The 19,802-nt window shown below is 46.0% G+C and overlaps 1 protein-coding gene across 1 annotated transcript in view; it reads right to left on the bottom strand.

Annotated features, from left to right (window-relative positions):
- Nucleotides 1–19,802, bottom strand: part of DNAH11 (dynein axonemal heavy chain 11) — a 330,595-nt gene that overhangs the window by 5,968 nt on the left and 304,825 nt on the right. Inside the window, 5 exon segments of the mRNA XM_045288657.1 lie at nt 3,509–3,751; nt 10,540–10,659; nt 14,046–14,237; nt 15,621–15,692; nt 19,043–19,152. Of these exon segments, the coding sequence (XP_045144592.1) occupies nt 3,509–3,751; nt 10,540–10,659; nt 14,046–14,237; nt 15,621–15,692; nt 19,043–19,152 (737 nt within the window).

The raw sequence follows: 19,802 nt of genomic DNA, 5'->3' as shown, positions 1-19,802 counted from the left end.
TGTGTGTGTGTGTGTGTGTGTGTGTGTGTGTGGCCTGAGGACAGCTCCCTTTGCTCATGTATGCCCTGGGAGTAGTGCTGACTTGGCTTGGATCTTGGTGTGTGTGTGCGTGTGTGTAGCCTGAGGACAGCTCCCTTTGCTCATGTATGCCCTTGGAGTAGTGCTGACTTGGCTTGGATCTTGGTGTTCAAGATCGGTCGCCCTGCAGGGATAGTCAGTGTGTCTAAGTTCAACAGGGCGAAGGGATTGTTGCCCGGTGGGGGGGGCACAGGGGCACTGCCGGCCTATAACATTTCTTCAAATGCCAGCAACCTTTTCTCTCTGCGATCCCTAAATCTGGACAGGGAAGGGCTACTCTTACCTTAAGGACTATAATTGTCATTAAGTACATTTCCTAGTAAGTGAAGACCTGATCCGAGGAAGCAGAGTGCCAGTACTTCGGTACTGTATCGTAGTTACCGTGCTAATTAGAAAACGTGCACACGTACATTTGAAAAGCCAGGTGAACGAAAACGGCTCGACGCATGAAGGAAGGCTGGTGATTAGTTCTGCCCTCTGACCAGCACATCCCAAGATTCTTGAGGCAACTCAAACCCATATTCTCACTGACAGGGAAGCCTCTATTTTCTGTAATTGCCTGGGAGCAATAAAAAGCTTATACACCGACAATAAAATATGCCATCCAACACACAGTCTGCCCATGTCCCCATTCTGTCTACGTTAGCCTCAACTGAGGTAAGACCAACAGATAACTGGATGGATCACAGGATTGGAAAGTATTGCCTGTCTTCAGTCTCGGCCAATTTTCCTCCCTTTCCTTGCCTCCTTGGATTACTGCCTGAGTTTCTGACATCACACTTTGGAATTGCAGTCCGGCACGGGATTCCGCTGGATTTGAAAGCTGTGGGAGACGCCAGACTTCCTTTCCACCGCTCCACCTCTCCTGCTATGTGATCTTGTGTATAAATCGTTTTCTTTAGTGCCTAGCACATAATAAAACCAAACTTACTGCCATCAAGTTGACACTGACTTATAGTGACCCTACAGGACAGGATAGAACTGTCCCTGTGAGTTTCTGAAACTCATTCTTTATGGAAGTAGAAAGCCTCATCTTTCTCCCTCTGAGGGGCTCGTGGTTTCAAACTGCTGACGTTGCAGATCGCAGCCCAGCTGGAAGAACCAGGGCTCCACAGCACATAAGTACTCAGTAAGTGGCTGTGGTTACCATCTGTTTTGTCTGGGATAAAGTAAAGCACCCTTATTAGGTTTATGATTTCTGATTTAAATTCCACTAATGGTTTAAAGACCAGAAGAATATTTTATCCATTTATCTGCTTCTATTAACTCTACTTTTTTCTCCAAGTCATTTTTACCTTGTTCATTTTCTTGAAAAAAAATGGGGGGAAAACTTCTTAGAGAAGATATTAGCATATATGATAAAATATGCTGTGCCAAATTTGAAAACTAACTGCCTCAAAATTGGCCTTCTTTCAAGAAATAATTGAAAAATTTTGAGAAATGCTATGGAAAAGTTCTGGGACCTCAGTCATTCGATCTGATGGGCGGTGACTCCCAACAACCTGATCCCTTATCAGCCTGCTCCTGAGAAAGACTTTTAAGAGAGAGAAGGGCCAATTTACTTCAGGAACAATCAATTATTCAGGTTTCTAAAATTTCATCTCTGATTAAATGTCAATCTGTAACTTGGGGGGGCGGGGAATTCATCTCTAGCCTCTTCCCATCCTCTCAGAGCATGTAATCAGAGGGTCAGTCAATAAACATTGCTGCAAAATCCTAGAAAACTTGACAAAACACAGTTATCCACATGTGAAGCTAATATTTCTTAGCATATCTTCCTCCTTGCAGTCCTGCCTACTTCAGAGGGTAGTGTTACTTCCCTAAAGAATTCTGTGCTCTGATATAACCACTTCACAGCCACAGTTGTGGCATCTGTGATGGGTACACACAGTGATCCTTTTCGGTGTTCTTGGGGTTTGGAGAACAGAAAGAGGATGCCAGCTCAGCGCTGTTGGGTGGATGAAGTCAGATTTCCTTACAAAACTCTCGCAGGACATCCCGGGGAAGCAGGAGCTGGTGCTTTGTTGTGATGGGCAAAAATGCCTCAGGGCAGCTTTACTGGCATTTTCCAATTTTCTTAAAACATTTTGCTAACACGCTACTGTGTCCTTTAATATATCAGGACTGCCCCTCGGACATCACCCCCAAACAGTCCCCATAACTTTCTGAGCTGACCTCTCTGCCTGGAATTGGTTTAGGAGGTTCCCCAACCTTCTTTAAAAGTCTTGATCCATCTAAAAACTGGTTATATGCAGGACAGCATGCCCATAAATTTGTTGCCAACATTCAATGATTTGGGAAGGTTCACTTGAGTTTTGCTAGCAATTTTATATTAGCCCTGACCTCACAGTTGCCCCCCTCCACCCCACCAAGGCACCAAAGGGCACCCTTAACAACAACAAAACCGCCTTTTTTATGGCACCAAACTGAAAGTAAGACAGTGCGGTTCCTAAGAACTTCTCTGCAGCCTCCCCAGATGGCAGAGGCATGTGTGATTTAAGCACGCTTTGTTTGGAACAAACCTATGCACACATGACCTGGGACCCTCACAGCACTACCTTCTGACTGACGCTGGCATCTCTTAGGATAATTCCAAAAGATACTGAAACAAAATGAGAGCAGAAACACATTGAGAGTGAAAGGCAAGCCACAGATGTCTGGAAGCCATGTGTAATACATCTAGAATACATAAAATGTTCCTATAAAATCAGTAAGGTAAGCACTGGCAATCTAATTAAAACACTGAGCACAGGCACATCACACTAGGAAGAGTAAAACCACAAAGAGGTATCATTTTGCCCAACACATGATAAGGGGGTGGAGCAACTGGACTTCCTGCTGGTGAGAGAGTATTTAAGTACAATCACTTCAGAAAGCGAGGAGTACCTGGTCACGTTAAAATAACCTCCGATCAAAGCAAACCATCAGGTTGACTCCAACTGGTAGTGATCCCACCTCAGATCCCGAAAGATTCCTGTGAATCTTTACAGGAGCAGACAGCCTCATCCTACATGTGGGGCAGACATGGGTTTAAATCTGACCCAGCAATTCTCCTGAGCCTAAGGAGACCAGTGTGATATAAAATCCTAACCCATTTTACAAGAGTGTTCATGGCTATGTTCATAAAAGTGAGTTACGGTGGTGGTGGTGGTGGTGATGGGGGAACCCTAATATCTAAATGAATGGATAAAAAACATACAGTAGAATTTTTTTTTAAGTGAACCATTGATGCATGCAACCATGTGGATGAATCTCACAAATGGTAACGTAGATGGAAAGGGAGTCATGCATACAAAGGGGACCGTGGTTCCCTTTGGGAGATGAGAAGGTACATGGACTGGGATTAGACTTTGGTGAAAGTTACATGAGTGTATACAGTTTTGTACTTCACTGTCTGTAAGTTACACCATAAAAAGGAAAGAGCCGGTACCTTGTCTTCTTTAGACTGCCCCAGGTCCTCGCTGCTGAGTACACTCCGCGGCTGCATCTCCAACAAGGTCCTGAAGAGAGTGTTGGACGTCACTGTCATGAATTCTATCTCAGCATTTGGGTGGAGGCCGTACAGTGCCGGGCTCTCTGGAGGAAGCATCTCGTCTATGTATTGGTGGTAGCCTATATAATCCAGATTGGGTGGGGCTGCAAATCCTGGTGCCAGCGTAAGCTCAGCTTCAACCTTCAACCACAAGGAAAAGCTGGTTACTGCAAATAGACACTTTGACAGCTCCTTGGCAAGAAGATCCCGGCACAGCACTGGATGCCCAGCAGACTCTAACAATGTGGCATCCTTTTTTTAATGACTTCTGACATACATGGCACCAAACTGACCTTTGAACACGACGAACACTGCAACTCGCTGAGGGCAACATGCTACATACACAGTTAGGTATTGGATTGTGTTCCCCGACGTTGCCCTCCAAAATATGTGTGGCTTGGCGAGGTCATGATCCCCAGTATTGTGTGATGGTTCTCCAGTTGGTGAGCTGATGCTATTTTATTGCGCAACCTCCGCTTTGGTTAAAGAGGCAGGATTAAGCAAGGCTAGTGATGATTAGCTTATGCTTATAATGTTAACACATTGTTGACCCAGCTATGAATATACTCATGTCTTCATGCCGGAATGTTGCTGGCTGGTCACGAGTTAACATGTTTTTACAGTTATGCTAATTTATACAGTTTGCAGTCCTGAAAGCAATACAGGTTTTCATAGGAGCCAGCCACACAAGGTAGTTTCGGCTTCAAATAGCCACTCAGCAAAGTGTGAACCAGGTAACAACCCTAATCTGCTGTAAAGAAAGGTTCCCTGTAGTGTGGCCTGCACCTTTTTTTATCTTACAAGAGATAGAAGTAGGGACAAGCAAGCACGGAGGAGGGATCCCTCACCGCCAAGAGAGAAGAGCTGGGAGTGGGAAGAGTCCTTTAGACTTGGGGATTCTGTGTTGAGAACCTCCTAGACCAGTGGTTCTCAACCTTCCTCAGGCCACAATCCTTTAATACAGTTCCTCATGCTGTGGTGACACCCCCCAACCATAAAATTATTTTCGTTACTACTTAATAACTAATGATTTCTGATGGTTTTAGGCGACCCCTGTGAAAGGGTCGTTGGACACCCAAAGGGGTTGTGACCCACAGGTTGGGAACTGCTGTCCTAGACCCAGGGGAAAGGTAATACCAAAATACACATAGCTATCCAAGGAACACCAGGCCCACAGAGGTGGAAATGCAACAAAGACATTGTCCCAGAGCTGACAGAGAAAACCTCCCCGAGAGCAGGTGCCCTACATTCTAATTTTACATGCATGTTTACAGCTGCAAGAAGCTTACAAGAATGAGGTAGCTTCCCAAACTGAGAGCGCATACGTTTATTTGTTACAGCCATCCATTTGTGGCATTTTTTTTCATTTGTGGAATTTTTAAGACACATGGAATCAAGTGTGAGCCATGACCTGTATGTTAACTTTTATATCATTTAAGTCACTGAATTCTCTCAACCAGTGATTTTCCCAGGTGGATCTTTGACTTTAATCTTAATTCTGAATTTGTTTTAGCATGATCCCATACCTACAGCCTTATTGATAATGCATATGCGTATAACATTTTCCGATTTAAATGGCACGTTTCAATGGCTTCATATTGGGACAGCTGCCTCAGCCAAGTTTAGAACATTTCACTGTCTCCTAAAGAAGCCCTGCCCCGTCAGCAGTCGCTTCCGGTCCCGTCTGTCACCAAGCACCTGCCAAACCTGGACGTTTCATGTAAATGGAATTGTACAATGTGCCTTTTATGATTGTCTTTCTCTCCAAAGCATATATTGTGTAAGGTTTATCTATGCTGTGGAAACTTCATGCTTTTTATGGTTGAGTAATATTCCATTTCAAGTGTAGTAGATGGCTTCAAAAAGTTCAAGGAAGGCTGGAATGAACAGATAGTGGAATTTTTCCACAAAACTTTTGAAACTCCCTCACCAGGTGGTAAACATTTGGGCTGTTTCCATTTGGGGGCTATTATTATTGATGCTGCTATAAGGATTAGTGTACACATTTTTCTGTTGTCATGTGTTCATTCCTGCTGGGTGCACAAGAGGAGCCCTGGTGGTAGGAGTGGTGGTTGGAACCTACACTGCAGCTCCGTGGGGATTATAGTCAAGAAACCCTTTCGTACTTGGCCTCTGGGAGACAGCGAGGGGACCAGATTCCCTAACACAAGTACATAGACAAACCCCATTTTCAGAAAGCGACGTAAAGTTTTCATTTGTTAATGCTTAAAAATAACATTCCCCTGTATATTTAGTACCTGTTAGCAGAGAATTATGGCCAGGAGATTGAGAAAATTTTTTAACAGAAGAACAATCAGAAAAAGCACAATGAAAGAGAGTTTTGTTAGTTAACTAGAGATGATCATTTCATAGGCTGTGTTTGTGACTGGTCAAAGACTCAGGCTCCTACATTCTTGTTACGTCTTGAAGATCGACATTTCACGTGTAGTGTTTGGTGCCACCATTCACGTTATCTTTGTTCAGAAAACACCTCTCCACGGAGCGTCTGCTTGCTCAGGCAGCTGTATACGGCGTGCCTAGAGTGCGCCTGCAGGCGCCCCTGGGTGGTGAAACGGTTAACCTGCTGGGCCACTACGAGTCTGGAGGTTCAAGCCCACCCAGTAGCTCCTCTGCAACCCCTACCAAGCACAGCCCTACACTGGCTCACGTGGAGCCCTTATGAACTGAAGGGCCAACACGGGTCTTCAAAGAAGCCATTCTCATGGGGTCTTTAGAGTTGGTTGTACATGAGTGACTTTCTAACCCAGTACCTTCATTTTACCAGTAAGTAAGCTGAGGCACAGGGAGTTCAGATACCACGTGGAGCCACAAGTTAGTGACAGTTGAAACTCCAGCCTCCTGGATTGCCCGTCGCTATTCTCTGTGCCGGTTAGCTTTCTGTTTACAACTTGTGCCACAGCCCTCCACACAGATCAGCAAGGTGGTGCCGAGAAAGACGAGACTCTGGAAGATGACTGGGAGTTCCACTGGTGGCTTTGGCACTGACCAGTCATTTGGTCTCTGCATTAGGTGAATTGGGACGATGACACCTCGTTTGTAGGTTGGAGCGAGGAGATGACACATGGATTGGGTGGTAGTGAACCAGACACGGGCAGCTATTTAATAAATGCCTGACTGTTACCTTCACGGACTCCATGAAGTAAATCAAGTGTGACACGATCCCACGTGTTATCAGAATGTACCACTCAGTGCCATCGAATTGCTACCAACTCGGGGAGGGGCCCTATGGGACAGAGGGGAAGTCCCCAAGAGCTTTTGAGACTGGCCCTATGGGAGTAGAAAGTCCCGTCTGTACACGACATACTAATAAAACAACTCATCCATGAAGCATTATGTTCTCAACCTGGTACCGAGAACTATATCCATCCTGATAACAAGCCCGTCAGTCGGTCATCCTCAGAAGTGGGGAAACGGAGGCTCCGAGGTTTCAGTCATTTGTCTAAAGTCACACTGGATCTATAGCAGAGAGCTCGATTTTCCAGTTTGTTCTTGTTTCACTTTTACCCCATCTGCTTATTGCTTCGTGTCACTGAAGTGATTTCCATATAACTTTAATCGGGGCAGCTTGTTTTCCAAAAGTAACTCACGGCCAAGCATAAGCCTTAAATGAGAGCACGTCTCTCGCCGGAGGCCTGCCCGTTGTCACTGAGCAGGGTGGGACGGACGGACTCTCCTGGAGTACAGACAAACATCCTTCCGACAGGAAGCTCTCACTGACAATAGTCTGATTCTGTGGATACGGGCAGAGGCACATACAAACTCACGCTAGTCACGGGCTACTACGAAGGCACACACGCCAATGAAACCAACAGTAAGACTCCCCCAGTAAGCTCACCAACGTGAGACGTGGCAGCGAGACGTCGTGCAGAGAGAGGCTGGCGCGTTGGATGAAGTAGCTAATGATACAGACAACACGAGCAGGCGACAGCTGCACAGGGCCAAGGGAAATGGGATTTGGAGCATCTGAGATTCCTTCAGTCAAAGAGGGCTTTGATTTCCTTCGCTGTGACAAATGGACCAGCGAGATTGCAAAGCAAAGGTCTCGATCCGGCAGTCCGTGCGAGATCCGTGGGGAAGACCAGCTACCTAGACTTCCAGAGACCTGACACACACCAGGGATGGCCCTCGGATTCCACCACCTATATTTACTTTACAGGTATTTGAACAGGAGTTCAGCCTTGTGAAGGTTAACGGACCGTCTTGCTTGGCAACACTAGTATCTAGGCCTGAGCCAGAGGAGCAGACACCAGCTTGAACCCCTCACTGCCCCTTGGCCTCCACCATCATCCCCAGAAACCAGCCTCTGTAAAGGTCGCACACTTGCGCGGCACTGTTTATCTTCTGCATCTCCATGGTAACCTGTTCCCAGTGCTCTTCTGAGAAGTGCCTTCCGGTTGTATTAAATTGAAAGTGTCCTTCTGACATGTGAAGCCCTGCTCCTTCGAACTGAGTGAAGGCCAGGAGACTCCCAGTCCATGGAAACAAACTGGTCACACACCAGAAGTCTGTGTCCTGCCCCCCATTTGTTCGAAGAGCTACCCACAGCATCACAGGTGATTAAAAAAGTCTGCCCCTAATTTTCTTAGTCCAGCTACACCACCATACCTTCTGCTCGACGATTAATGATATTCCTTCTCAGAAGAGAGCGAAAGAAGGTGGTCCAAACTCTGTAATAGTCCTCCAAAGTAAGGCTTCCAGAGAAATTATAAATAGGGGATTGCTCAAGCCATTACAGAGAAAGAAAGTAGGACACGCTTATAACCACAGTTGGTCACTTGCTCCACTGGAGGCAGAGACGACGTAGCGCGGGTACCTTGGGTTTGTAAGACGTAGGCCCTCTCAACACGCTGCCATCGAGTCAGTGCTGACTCATAGCGACCCCTGCCGGTTTCAGGGACTGTAACTGTTTATGGGAACAGAAAGCCCAGTCGTTCTCCCATGAAGCTGCTGCTGGTTTTGAACTGCCAACCATGTGGAACACAGCCCAACACATAACCACTACACCATCAGGGCTCCGTACCCTGAACTCACAAGGAGAAAACGGATGCAGTCAAGCTGACTCTGACTCACGGGAAATCTGGATATGTCCCAGTAGGATTTCCAAGGCGTTTTTCCCTGGCAGTAGACGGCCAGGTCTGCTGTGGTGTCTTTGGGTGGACCTGAACCTATCATGTTGCATTTAGCAGCTGAAGGCATTACCATTTGTCCCACCCGGGGACTCCACTACAGGGAAAGGGCACGAGTAAAGTGTGGCCACTGCTTTTAAGCACTTAAACACGAGAAACAAGGTGTGTGTGCTCTGGCAAGAAAAGAGAAGCCCTTGGGCGTTTCTTCATTGTGCAGAAACAGGGTTAGCAAGAAGTTCTGAGGTGGGAAAGGGCTCTACATTCTGGTCTGAGCCAGAGGAGCAGACACAGCTTGAATCCCTCTGGGTGGCTCCACATTCCCACAGAAGGATGAGCCTTGTCTACAAGTCACTCCATTTTTCTTGCACACAGAGATTTAGTGAGGAGCTAGTGATCAGACCGCACCTTCCTGCATGCCTTCTGTGGTAGGGAAAGAAAATTATCGTGAAATATTAAGAGGCGGTCATTAAGGCAGAGTGAGGGAATAAGGTTGATATAACATCAGGAAAGGTGTGTATCTGGATTGTGACCGCTCACTGTATCAATCTGTTTGCTGAGCAAGTAATCCAAAAAGCTGGGCCATGTGAAGAAAAACGCAGCACCAGGACCGGAGGAAGGCTTAATAACAACCCACCTTGCTTGCTGAAGGTGAGGAGGACTTGAGGCACTTGCTGATGAAGGTCAAGAACTGCGACCTCCCCTATGGATCACAGGTCAGTGTAAAGGAAACCAAAATCCTCGCAACCTGACCAACAGGTAACACGTTAAAGAGAAACCGTTGTAGTGCTCAAGGATTTCATCTTGCTTGGATCCACAGTCAATGCTCATGGAAGCAGTGGTTGAGAAACCAAATGATGCATTGCATTGGGCAAGGGTGCTGCACATGACCTCTGTAAAGTGAGGAGGAGCAAGGAGGTCACTTTGAGGATGAAGGTGGACCTGATCCAAGCCATGGTCTTTTCAATGGCCTCATATGCAAGTGGAAGTTGGACCATGTATAAAGAAGATTGCGGAATAATTAATTCATTTGCATGATCATGCTGCTGAAGAATATTCAAAGTACCATGGACTGCCAGAGCAACAAAAAATTGCTTGGTGGAAGTACAGTCAGAAGGCTCCCTAGAAGTGAGGATGGTGAGACTTTGTCTCACACACTTTTATTTTCACATTATCAGGGAAGATCACGATGCTAGGTGAAGTTGAAGGTCAGTGGAAAAGAAGATGGATCGAAACAGTGGCTGCAGCAATGAGTTCCAACTTGACAAGAGTGAGGAGGGTGCAGGACTGGGCAGTGTCCCTCTTGTGTTAAGCAGGGTGCCCAGGAGTCTGACCTAGCTCAGTGGCTCCCTACAAGAACAGGTCCTAGGACGGGAATAGAGCTGCATTCTAGCGAAAGTGGGTTTCCTTAGCGATCTGGGGCCAATCACCATGCCTAAGCGTCTAGGCCTGCAAAATGGGGCGAAAATGTCAGCTTTGTGTACCCCTTTATAAAAATAAAAATCAAGTGTGCTTCACCCAGTCACACTCCAACTCACATATAATACCACCTGGGCTGAAATGCAGATTCAGATGCGGTGAGTCCAATGGGCGGCCTGAGATTCGGCTTTTTCTAATAACTTCTCAGACTCCCTTGAGTCCAGTCCAGGCAGACACACACACACACACACACACACACACACACGAATACATTCAGTATCCATTTATATAGTAAGTGAAATTCATTTTTAAAATTCTTACAGAATTTTCTTCAGTGAAATGAAAAACAAGAACATTTTTATTTACCAGAGATGGATTCATGAATTCTTCTAAATACACTCGGCAGAGCTTGCGATCCCAGTCATCCGTGATGTGGCCCCCATACATGATCTCGCCGACGAGATAGCGCAGGTCTTCCCATGGGACCTGGGCGAGGGGTGGGGAGGAAACCACATTAATGTCCTCTTCCGGGTTCAGCAGTCTGCCTCTGGGCACGACCAGGGACCCAGGGTTCCCCAGCCTCCCTGAACCCAAGCATTTGAAAGGGGTTTAGAATTGAGAAAATGATGTTCCACGTGTTTTAATATATTCCATGGAAATGTTCATTATCAAAAACTTTAAAATCATTTCATTGACATAAAGTTTGCATAGGATACAATTCAATTGTTTAAATATACTAAAAGGAGTTATGCAATCATCACAATCCATTTTTGATCATTTTCTTCATTCTTGTATCCATTGCTGTTCGCTTCCCATTGTCCCCCATCCTCCTATGTTATAACCTTAAGGATTTATTGATCTAGTTACGATCGCTACAGATTTACCTATCCTGAATTCCATATGAAGAAGACCATACTGAAAAACTTCATCAGTAACAACAAAATAAAGCACAGATCAGCTTCACTCCACAAGGTAGCAGAAAATAATCAACACTAGCACAAGTTAAAGAAGGGCCCATAAGGGAAAACACATGGTTTTCAGCTAACTATGCCTGCAGTACTCCATCGTCCAGTGCACTCTGTCTGAGGATAAAACGAGCCACATCTCTGGTCAATGGTTCGAGGGAGTTCAGTGGCTGCATGCGAAGACTGCAAATACATTTGGGGCCTCGCTGTCATCCACAGCCCTCTGCAAACAGTGCCCAAATTCTTTTTACAGCTAACCAGAATCATCCCTGGAAGCATGTTATGCAGGGAAAGTTTATATGGTTCAGGTGTCGTGCAAAACTTTGGAGGACATTGGTTCGAGGGCACTGAGGAACTCTATTTTTCTTACCTGATTTTCATCCATTTTAATGATCTGATTCGGGCAAAGGAGAATCCGCATGATTTGAATTCAGTATGTATTCAGAATGCCATCATTTCCCAAAAGGGTAAGCAAATGTACCCCTTTGCCACGGAAGGACTAAAGGTTCAGTTGGCGGCACGCTGGACGAAATGGCTGTTCCCTCGGTTGTAACTAATGACCATCCTGTGTTTTAGTCACAACACCGCTGTATCGCATCTTTACCTGGTTTAGCAGGGTTTGAAGCCTCCTTTTGCTACCCTTTCGCTTCTTCTGGGTTTGCACAACATGCCAGTTTGTGATGACGCCTTTCCAGACAGGAACCTTTATATCCTCAGGGGCAGTATATGCCTCCCAACAGTTCAAGTAAAAACTTAATTATAGCCTTCGTTTGTTGCATGATGTGACAGAACAGAACAAGTAAAATTACTTCAGCTACTCCAACGTACTTGCTAGTTGACTTGAATTTGAATAAATGGACCTCAAATACGTCTTTGTGTGGCTGCTCTGACGTGTGAGTGAACAAAGCAGGGAGAAACGACTGGGCTGCAACGAGCTTTCTCTACCCCTCCGTGACTGCCTTCCACAGAGCAGAAGTGGATGGGGAGCGCAAGCTTCTTAATTTGATTTCCCCTCCGGAGCACAGTTAATTAATGCCTGCCCTCCATGTGTCTCCCTGAAGATTTTAATCAGCTCGGGTCTTCATAACGGATGGTCTTTCAGCAAATCCTGATCTTGGCTCTCAGCAAATCGTGACCAACTTTGTACGTACACCTTCCTGAAAAGGGCATTTTGTATGCACTGTACGTAACCAGCAAGGCGGTTCCGGAACCCTGGTCCCTTGCCCTGATGCATGGCAAAGGACTTGACCCAAGACCCAGGCGAGACATGCGTGTGTGTCCCACACCTGAAGCTGACGCTGACCCTGGGATACCACAGGGTGAAGCAGCAGAGCGATTTCAGTTGGCCAACTGGTATTACCAAGTTTCCGAATGTGGAGCTAGAGAAGAACACACGTTTTTAATTCCCCAGTTTTCACCCTTCACTTCCACCTCAATCTTGTGCAGGGGCCAGCAGCTATGAGATATCAAGCCCTGGACTCAGTCTCATGGGAATAATAAGCAAGAATCAAACCGAGCTATTACATGACCAAGGAGTCCTGGTGGCACTGTGGGCTCAGTTAGACGGAGACTCACAAACACTGCAGTACAGACCCACTAGCAGCTGCACCAGAGAAAGAGGACGCTGCCTGCTCCCCTGATACTTTCAGTTAGGAGTTCTACGTTTTCCTTCTCCTGCACCCTCCCCCCCCACCTCCCAGGACAGGGCAGAGCTGCTCCTGTGGGTTTCCAAGACTGCGGCTCTTTATGGGAGTAGACAGCCTTGTCTTGTCCGTCCGCTTACACAGAACTACAGTGATAATCAATACTCCGCGCCACAGCTTGGACAATGCTGGGGAAAATCAACACAATCGTTACTAGAATGATCAAAATATGCTCAGCATAGGCAGATTCAATTTGTAACTTAATGCTAAAAAATGGTAGACCTGGAAGATCTTTTCTTGAGAAAGCAAACAATGTTATAGTAAGTACACGTAGAGTCAAGCCACGGGTGGAATTTTATATTTGTGATCAATAAAATGGTGATAACAACGGTTACCCAAGCAGCATAAAGCAGCTGTTGGGACTTGGATGGGTGCTCTTCAGGGCCCTTTGCAGAAGGTGTTACATCCCTGGACGACAATACCTGTTGTACTTGTTGTTTCTGACAAAATGTGTCCCTAATTTGAAGAGCTTTGACTTCATCAAGAAAGTTTCTCTTAAAGGGGATAAGCAAGGGAATCCTTAGAAATGGTCCTTTCTTGAAATGTAATCATTGGACTCATAAGAAATTACACAAATATTCTTGCCCAGAGCATTCCCACACCCTTCTGTGAAGCACATTTGGCTATGAAATAAAATCATTCATCTACTTTCAACTTCAAATCAAGGGAACCATTACTGAGAAAGTCACAACAAGGTGGCATCGTTAATACATAATAATGACATATGCAGGAAATGCACCATTATTTATACATGTGACGCGCTGTAAATTGCTTCCATCATCAGAACTAATTGTAGTGATTATTAATGCAGTGTTATGAACTGTCAGAATTGCTGTATGTAATTACATTTGTGCAAATGCTTCATTACCTGCTTAATGAATCTGGCATATATGCACATGTAAACCACTGTTTTTGTTAACATAATGAAGGACATTTTTTTGGTGGTGGTGTGTTTGTGTGTACGTGTGTGGGGGGTGGGGGGCTGGGCATTGAGCTGCTGCTGTGGGACTAGCTTGACCCTCGTCAGGAAGTTCAAGCATCCACCACTAGGAAACCTTTGGTCTGGTTTATTTTCACACTTAGCAGAAGATGCACATAGAGTGTCAGCTATTTTAATAAGCAAGAGATTGTTCAGGAGAGAAATGATGGCCCCCTTTGATAGCCCCCAAGGACTGGCAGCAGCTTCCTGACCGCTCGCACTTACATGAGGGTTTGCCTCTAAGTAGTTGTAGAGGACGTTGGCACAGATGGCGAGGTCCCCAGGATTGAAGGGGTAGCTGCGGCTCCAGCCCTGGGGGCCAAACCGCAGCCTCCCAGCCACACAGGCGTGGAAGTAGCACAGAGAAAAGAGGATGCTTTTAAACTCCTGCTCCTTGGAGCACATTTCAAGTGTATCCTGGGGGAGAAGCACAGGAATTTCCGGTTACCTTCTGTACAGTTTCCAAGGGTCAGGGTCTAGTCTACTTTCTCAATATTCCAACGGAGGCCTGGAGTGAAAACACAAGCCGTGTGTAACATGACTTCAGAGCCCATCCACCCGGTCGGAGTGGCCAACACCAGGGCCCGAGGTGGGGCGCGTCGGTGGACTGCAGAGGAATCCTTGGCTTGCTCTGATTATTCCTTTGGTGTTTCTTTAAATCATTTTATTGGGGGCTCGTACAACTCTTATCACAATCCATACCTCCATCCATTGTGTCAAGCACATTTGCACATATGTTGCCATCTTCATTCTCAACACATTTTTTTCTACTGGAGCCTTTGGTATCAGTCCATTTCCTCCCTCCCTTATGAACCCTTAATAATTCTTTTTTTTCATGTCTTACACCATCTGCGGTCTCCCTTCACCCACTTTTCTGCTGCCCGTCTCTCTGGGAGGGGGTTATATGTAGATCCTTGGGAGTGGTTCCCCCTTTCTCCCTCCACCTTCCCCCTGCCCTCCTGGTGTCGCTACTCTGATTGTTCCTGAGGGGTTTATCTGTCCTGGATTCTCTGTGCTTCGAGCGCTTATCTGTACCAGTGTACTTGTTCTGGTCTAGCCAGATTTGTAAGGTAGAACTGGGGTCATGCTAGTGGGGAGGTAGCATTAAACAGCTAGGGGAAAGTTGTGTGTTTCATTGGTGACTCTCGTTATTCTTAAGCAAGCTTCTAGGCGCTCTAGAAAAGCAGACGTGCCATTCGGGCCAGTCGTCATAACTGCCCAGCACCATGTTCCTGTACACACTTGTCTTTGTAAAATGTAGACGACCCAAGCATCTCCTCAACGCTACCACTGTGAGGGAGCGAGTGCTCATTCAGCACAGCCACCAATGTCGCCTGGTTCCCCAGGGGTGGAGCTGAGCTGAGCACATGGTCACTTAGTGCTGAGCACATGGTCACTTATTTTCATACTTAGCAGAAGATGCACATAGAGTGCCAGCTATTTTAATAATCAAGAGATTGTTCAGGAAAGAAATGATGGCCCCCTTTGATAGCAGGCTGTTGCTCAGCCTCACAAAGGCAGGTGGGCCATGTGACCACCTTCTTGCCGATCGAATGTGAGCAGACTGATGTGGGCACCGTGTCACCTGCTTACATGGAAACTGCTCGCCCTGGCTGTCACTCTTCCCTTTCCTGGGGGCAGCAATGACGGCAGCTGGGCCAGCTTGAGCCGTGCGTCAGGCCCGGTCAAGGGCTGGAGGAGCGGCTGACCTCCTGGAGCGGACCTGCCTATGATGTGTGTGAGAAACCAGGCTCGGTCTTCTTTGAATCGCTGTATTTTTGGTTCTCTTTGTTACCGCACCTGAGCCTGAGTAACTACGTATGTTGCGATGGCAACATACGGTTTCTTCCCAATGGGCGTGAGTAAAATTCCCTGTTGGGAGGACAGGAAGGCATACGGCATATGTCTGCAAACAAGCCCCGCGAGGCTCCCCGAAGACACAGGATAGCTGAGTCTGGCATTCTACACTGATCCAGCTACCACGCCCTCAGGGCCTAAACTCGCCATCTCCGGCTTAGAAGTGCTGCTTTACTGACTCCCAGACCTGGCAGTTCTCACAGGGGAAGACAGAAGCCGCTGATGACTCTCCCCTGGGCTGATGGGCTTGTGAAGGAACGATGAAAAAGCCCAGTCCGCATCTTCCCGCCAAACTCCAGCCCGTCCACATTTCCAGCGGGTCAGACACGTGCGTTTACAAAGTATGCTGGTGACTTTCACGGTGGGAGTTCAGAGCTGGGCTTCTAATACAAACCAAGGCTGCTGCCTATGGGTGCACGTTCCACCTTCAGTTCCAGACGTTGCCAGGTTGCGCGTAGTGCAGCTCTAGTTCTGTCACTCCAAAACACAATCTCACCCACTGCCAACCAGCCGGTTCTGACTTACACCCTCCCTGAGCCACTGAGTCAATCCCAACCCAAAGCAGCCCCACTGGGGGTTTCTCCTGCTTGTAGGATCAGACTGCCTCATCCTTCTCCCTGAGCGGGTGATGGGCTTGAGGTGATGATTTAGCGGTTAGTGGTCCAGTACTTCCCTGACAGGGCTTTTATTATGACTTCCAGGGAGCCTAAATAGCAATGGTGGGGAACGCCCAGTCCTCAGGCCATACAAGGCCCACAGAGCCATCAATACGAGCTACTAGGACATGCATCATCAAAGAGAAGCTGTTCTGGCCTCCAAAGCAGGGGTTAGTTAAATATTTGACCAGTAAGGCCTTTGAAGGATGTTATAAATATCCAAACGGCCATTGGCAGAAAAAAAGATTCCTTCCCCACCTGTGATATCAGGTTTCTGAGGCTGTAAATCTTTACAGGAACAAACAGAAAAGCCTCATCTCTGTCCTCTGGAACAGGGAAAAAGCACACAGAACCACCAGCGCTCCTTATACTCCCAACCACGAGGGCACTTTGAAGTCATTTATAGGGTTTGGGAATACACAGTCATGCAGAAAAACTTTCACACAACCAACTGTCAAGCAAAAGACCAGCTTGTACAAGAAGGACAGAGAAACCATATAACTAGAATTAACCTTAAAGAAGATACAAAAAAATATCACCTTTAAATCTAAGACATTTTCTAGAGACCTAATAGAAGTTATCAAAGTTCTGCTTACAAATTATGATCTAACAAGCCATTTAACATCTCCTTGAATTACACATAGTCTGCATAAAGTCCAAGAAGCTATAATCACTAAGTACATCAATCCAAACTATCATTCGTATAACTGATTTTGTTCCATCTTAAGTACTTAAAAACAAAATGCCAGCCCATTTTCATGTGTTTTGGCGATGTAGCTGCAGTGGGAGGAAATTCTAATCATGTTTCCTAGGAGAAAGTAGGAAGGTACCTACCTACCATTCCATACTCCAGGCCAATGGTACTTTTGCAGACCAAAGGATAAGTAAAGGAAGATCAGAAAATAAACAAGAACACTGTCAACAGGGAGCAAGCATGGTCTACTGACGGGCCTGGAGGCAAACAACCACCAATTGTACAGGCACCATAGCAGTGACTATTTACTGCCAGCAAACTTTTACAGAAAAACACATCTCCATTCGGACTCTAGAAAACCATCTGCTGGTCCAGCTGTCAAGGATTCCCTCTTGCTTGGCTCCACGGTCAATGCTCCTGGAAGCAGCTCAAGAGAACAAAGGATGTAATCTGCTACTCAAGACCTCTTTTAAAGTGTTGAAAAGCAAGGATGGTGCACTCTGAGGACTAAGGTGTGTCTGACTCCAGCCTTGGTATTTCCAGTTGCCTCCTAGGCATGTCACAGTTGGACAGTGAACATGGAAGACAGAGGAAGAATGGATGCATTTGAATCATGGTGTTAGTGTAGAACATTGAAAGTACCATGGGCTGCCAAAAGAAGAAATAGGTCTTGGAAGAAGTACAATCAGAATGCTACTGAGAGGCAACGATGGGGAGACTTCATCTAATGTACTCTGGACATTAGCAGGAGAGACCAGTCCCTGAGAAGGACGTCAAGCCTGGTAAAGTAGGGGGGTAGCCAAAAAGAGGGAGGCCCTCGACTAGATGGATGGACACAGTGGTTGCAACCATGGGCTCAAGCACGAGACCGATGTGAGGCTGGGAGCGACCCGGCAGTGTTTCCTTCTGCTTTCTGTAGGGATGCCGAGTCAGAATCGTCTCCAAGGGCCCCTACCACAAACCACACACAAGTGTGGAAAAGCCAAAACAGTACTCTCTTGTGACAACATTCTCAAGCGGTAGAGGCAACTGAGCTGAAAGTGTTGTAGGTGGACAACATGAGGCAAGAGGCCATCTGTCCATCTGGGTCATTTATGGATCAGATGAACCCCAAGATGATAGATTTGGGAAAGAGGGAGATCGGTGTCTAATTGCCCCCTCTAACATGTCTTATCCCCAACTTTCAGGGGGGCATCAAGAGCTTGTGGTTGCCCAAGATAGTTGTAGTTTTTACAGCTCCTGCAACTAGGTATTTTGATGTGACTCTATTTGACCAAAAATGTGAAACCAGCTGCACTGCGTATTAACTTGCTGACAGCATCTTAAAAAAAAAAAAAAAAGCATGTTTCTTTTGTTCTTTCTTCCACCTACTTCTGGGAACATGGATGTGCGGGTTTCCACACTGGCAACCACTTTGGACCACGAGGAGGAGTGGCATTCCCCACGTGGCAGAAGGGTAAAGTGGAAAGGGTTTGGGCTGACAGCAACTCTGTGGTTCTCAGCTAACAACCAGCTGCATCCAGTAAGCCAAAGTGGCAGGAATGTTTTTATATTCTTTAAGCCTCTGTTATTTTATGTTTCTTTCATTTGTATCAAATAACTCTAATTCCACCTGAGAAAAGGCTTCTGGGAGTTGATTCAGAGAGCGTGAGGGAGCACAGCCACCCAGGCTAACTTGCTCGAGTGATATAATCAGAATCAAAACCACCTGTTGTTTCTAACATGACAGCAGATCCCCACACATAAGCTCCTCTCAAGTTTTAAACTTTTCTTTAGGGTTTTTGGCTGGCTGGTTGGCTTTAGCTAATACTGCTGTGATGAGAGGTTTAGTTAGTGTATCTCTCGGTCGGTCTTTGCTTTAGCTACTCAGGGTCAAACTTACTTTTCATGTTTCAAAGCATCCTTCCCACTGGGTAAGTAACATTTCCTCTTAACGTTCTTATGAGCTTTTCCAGTAATTGTGATCTCCCATTGGCAGATGTCAGGGGACCCAGTACGTTCTTGGATAGACAAACCCAGGTGCTCTGGACTGCTGAATTGATGCCCAGACTTCCGGGAAATCCATGCACCAGCATCATGGTGTGCAGCACTTTAAAAAAACAGGTAATTTCTTTGGGGAGGATATCTACCGTTTTACCAGATTATCAAGTGAGTTTTTACCCAAAAGTTTGAAGGACAATGGGACTGGAGGGATTTTTCATGTACTGTTCAGTGTTCATGAGTAAAAGTGATTGCCTCGGGGAGTAGGGCAAATCTTCTTGAATTATATCATAATTCCAAAGCTTTGTAAACTTTGGGAAAGAGCTTGAGAATGGCAAACATTATAAATGCCAGAAATTGTAAGAGATAAAAAATAGATGCCTGCTACACTTAGGATAAAAGCATATTTCAAACATATAATCAATTCGACTTTTTGAATGCCTTCTGGTTACGTAGTCTAATAGATATATATACACATATATGCTACAAATTACTCAATTATCTAATTAAGTAATTAACTGTATTCTTCAACACTGTTTTCTGAGGTGGCCAATTATTATAATTCCCTCATAATGCTGGCTTGGGCACTGTCCCAGGAGGTGCTGGAGAAAAAGTTCAGCCCGCTGGCATGCTTCACAGAGAGCAACCAATTTATACCAGGGAGTTGAACATTCATCACTAAACCATGTATTTCCTCTTTAATGTTCAATTCTCTTAATGCAAGTGTTGTTTACCCAGGATTTCCAAGAAAGGAGAGGAAAGAATGGATGCTCAGAGCAGTAGCAACAAGGAAAA

Source organism: Echinops telfairi, unplaced genomic scaffold, assembly GCF_000313985.2.
Source record: "Echinops telfairi isolate 266 unplaced genomic scaffold, ASM31398v2 ScPeMD7_23;HRSCAF=83, whole genome shotgun sequence".
NCBI lineage: Eukaryota > Metazoa > Chordata > Mammalia > Afrosoricida > Tenrecidae > Echinops > Echinops telfairi.
Note: the sequence above shows the minus strand (reverse complement) of the source record. Positions and strands in the feature narration are given on the sequence as shown.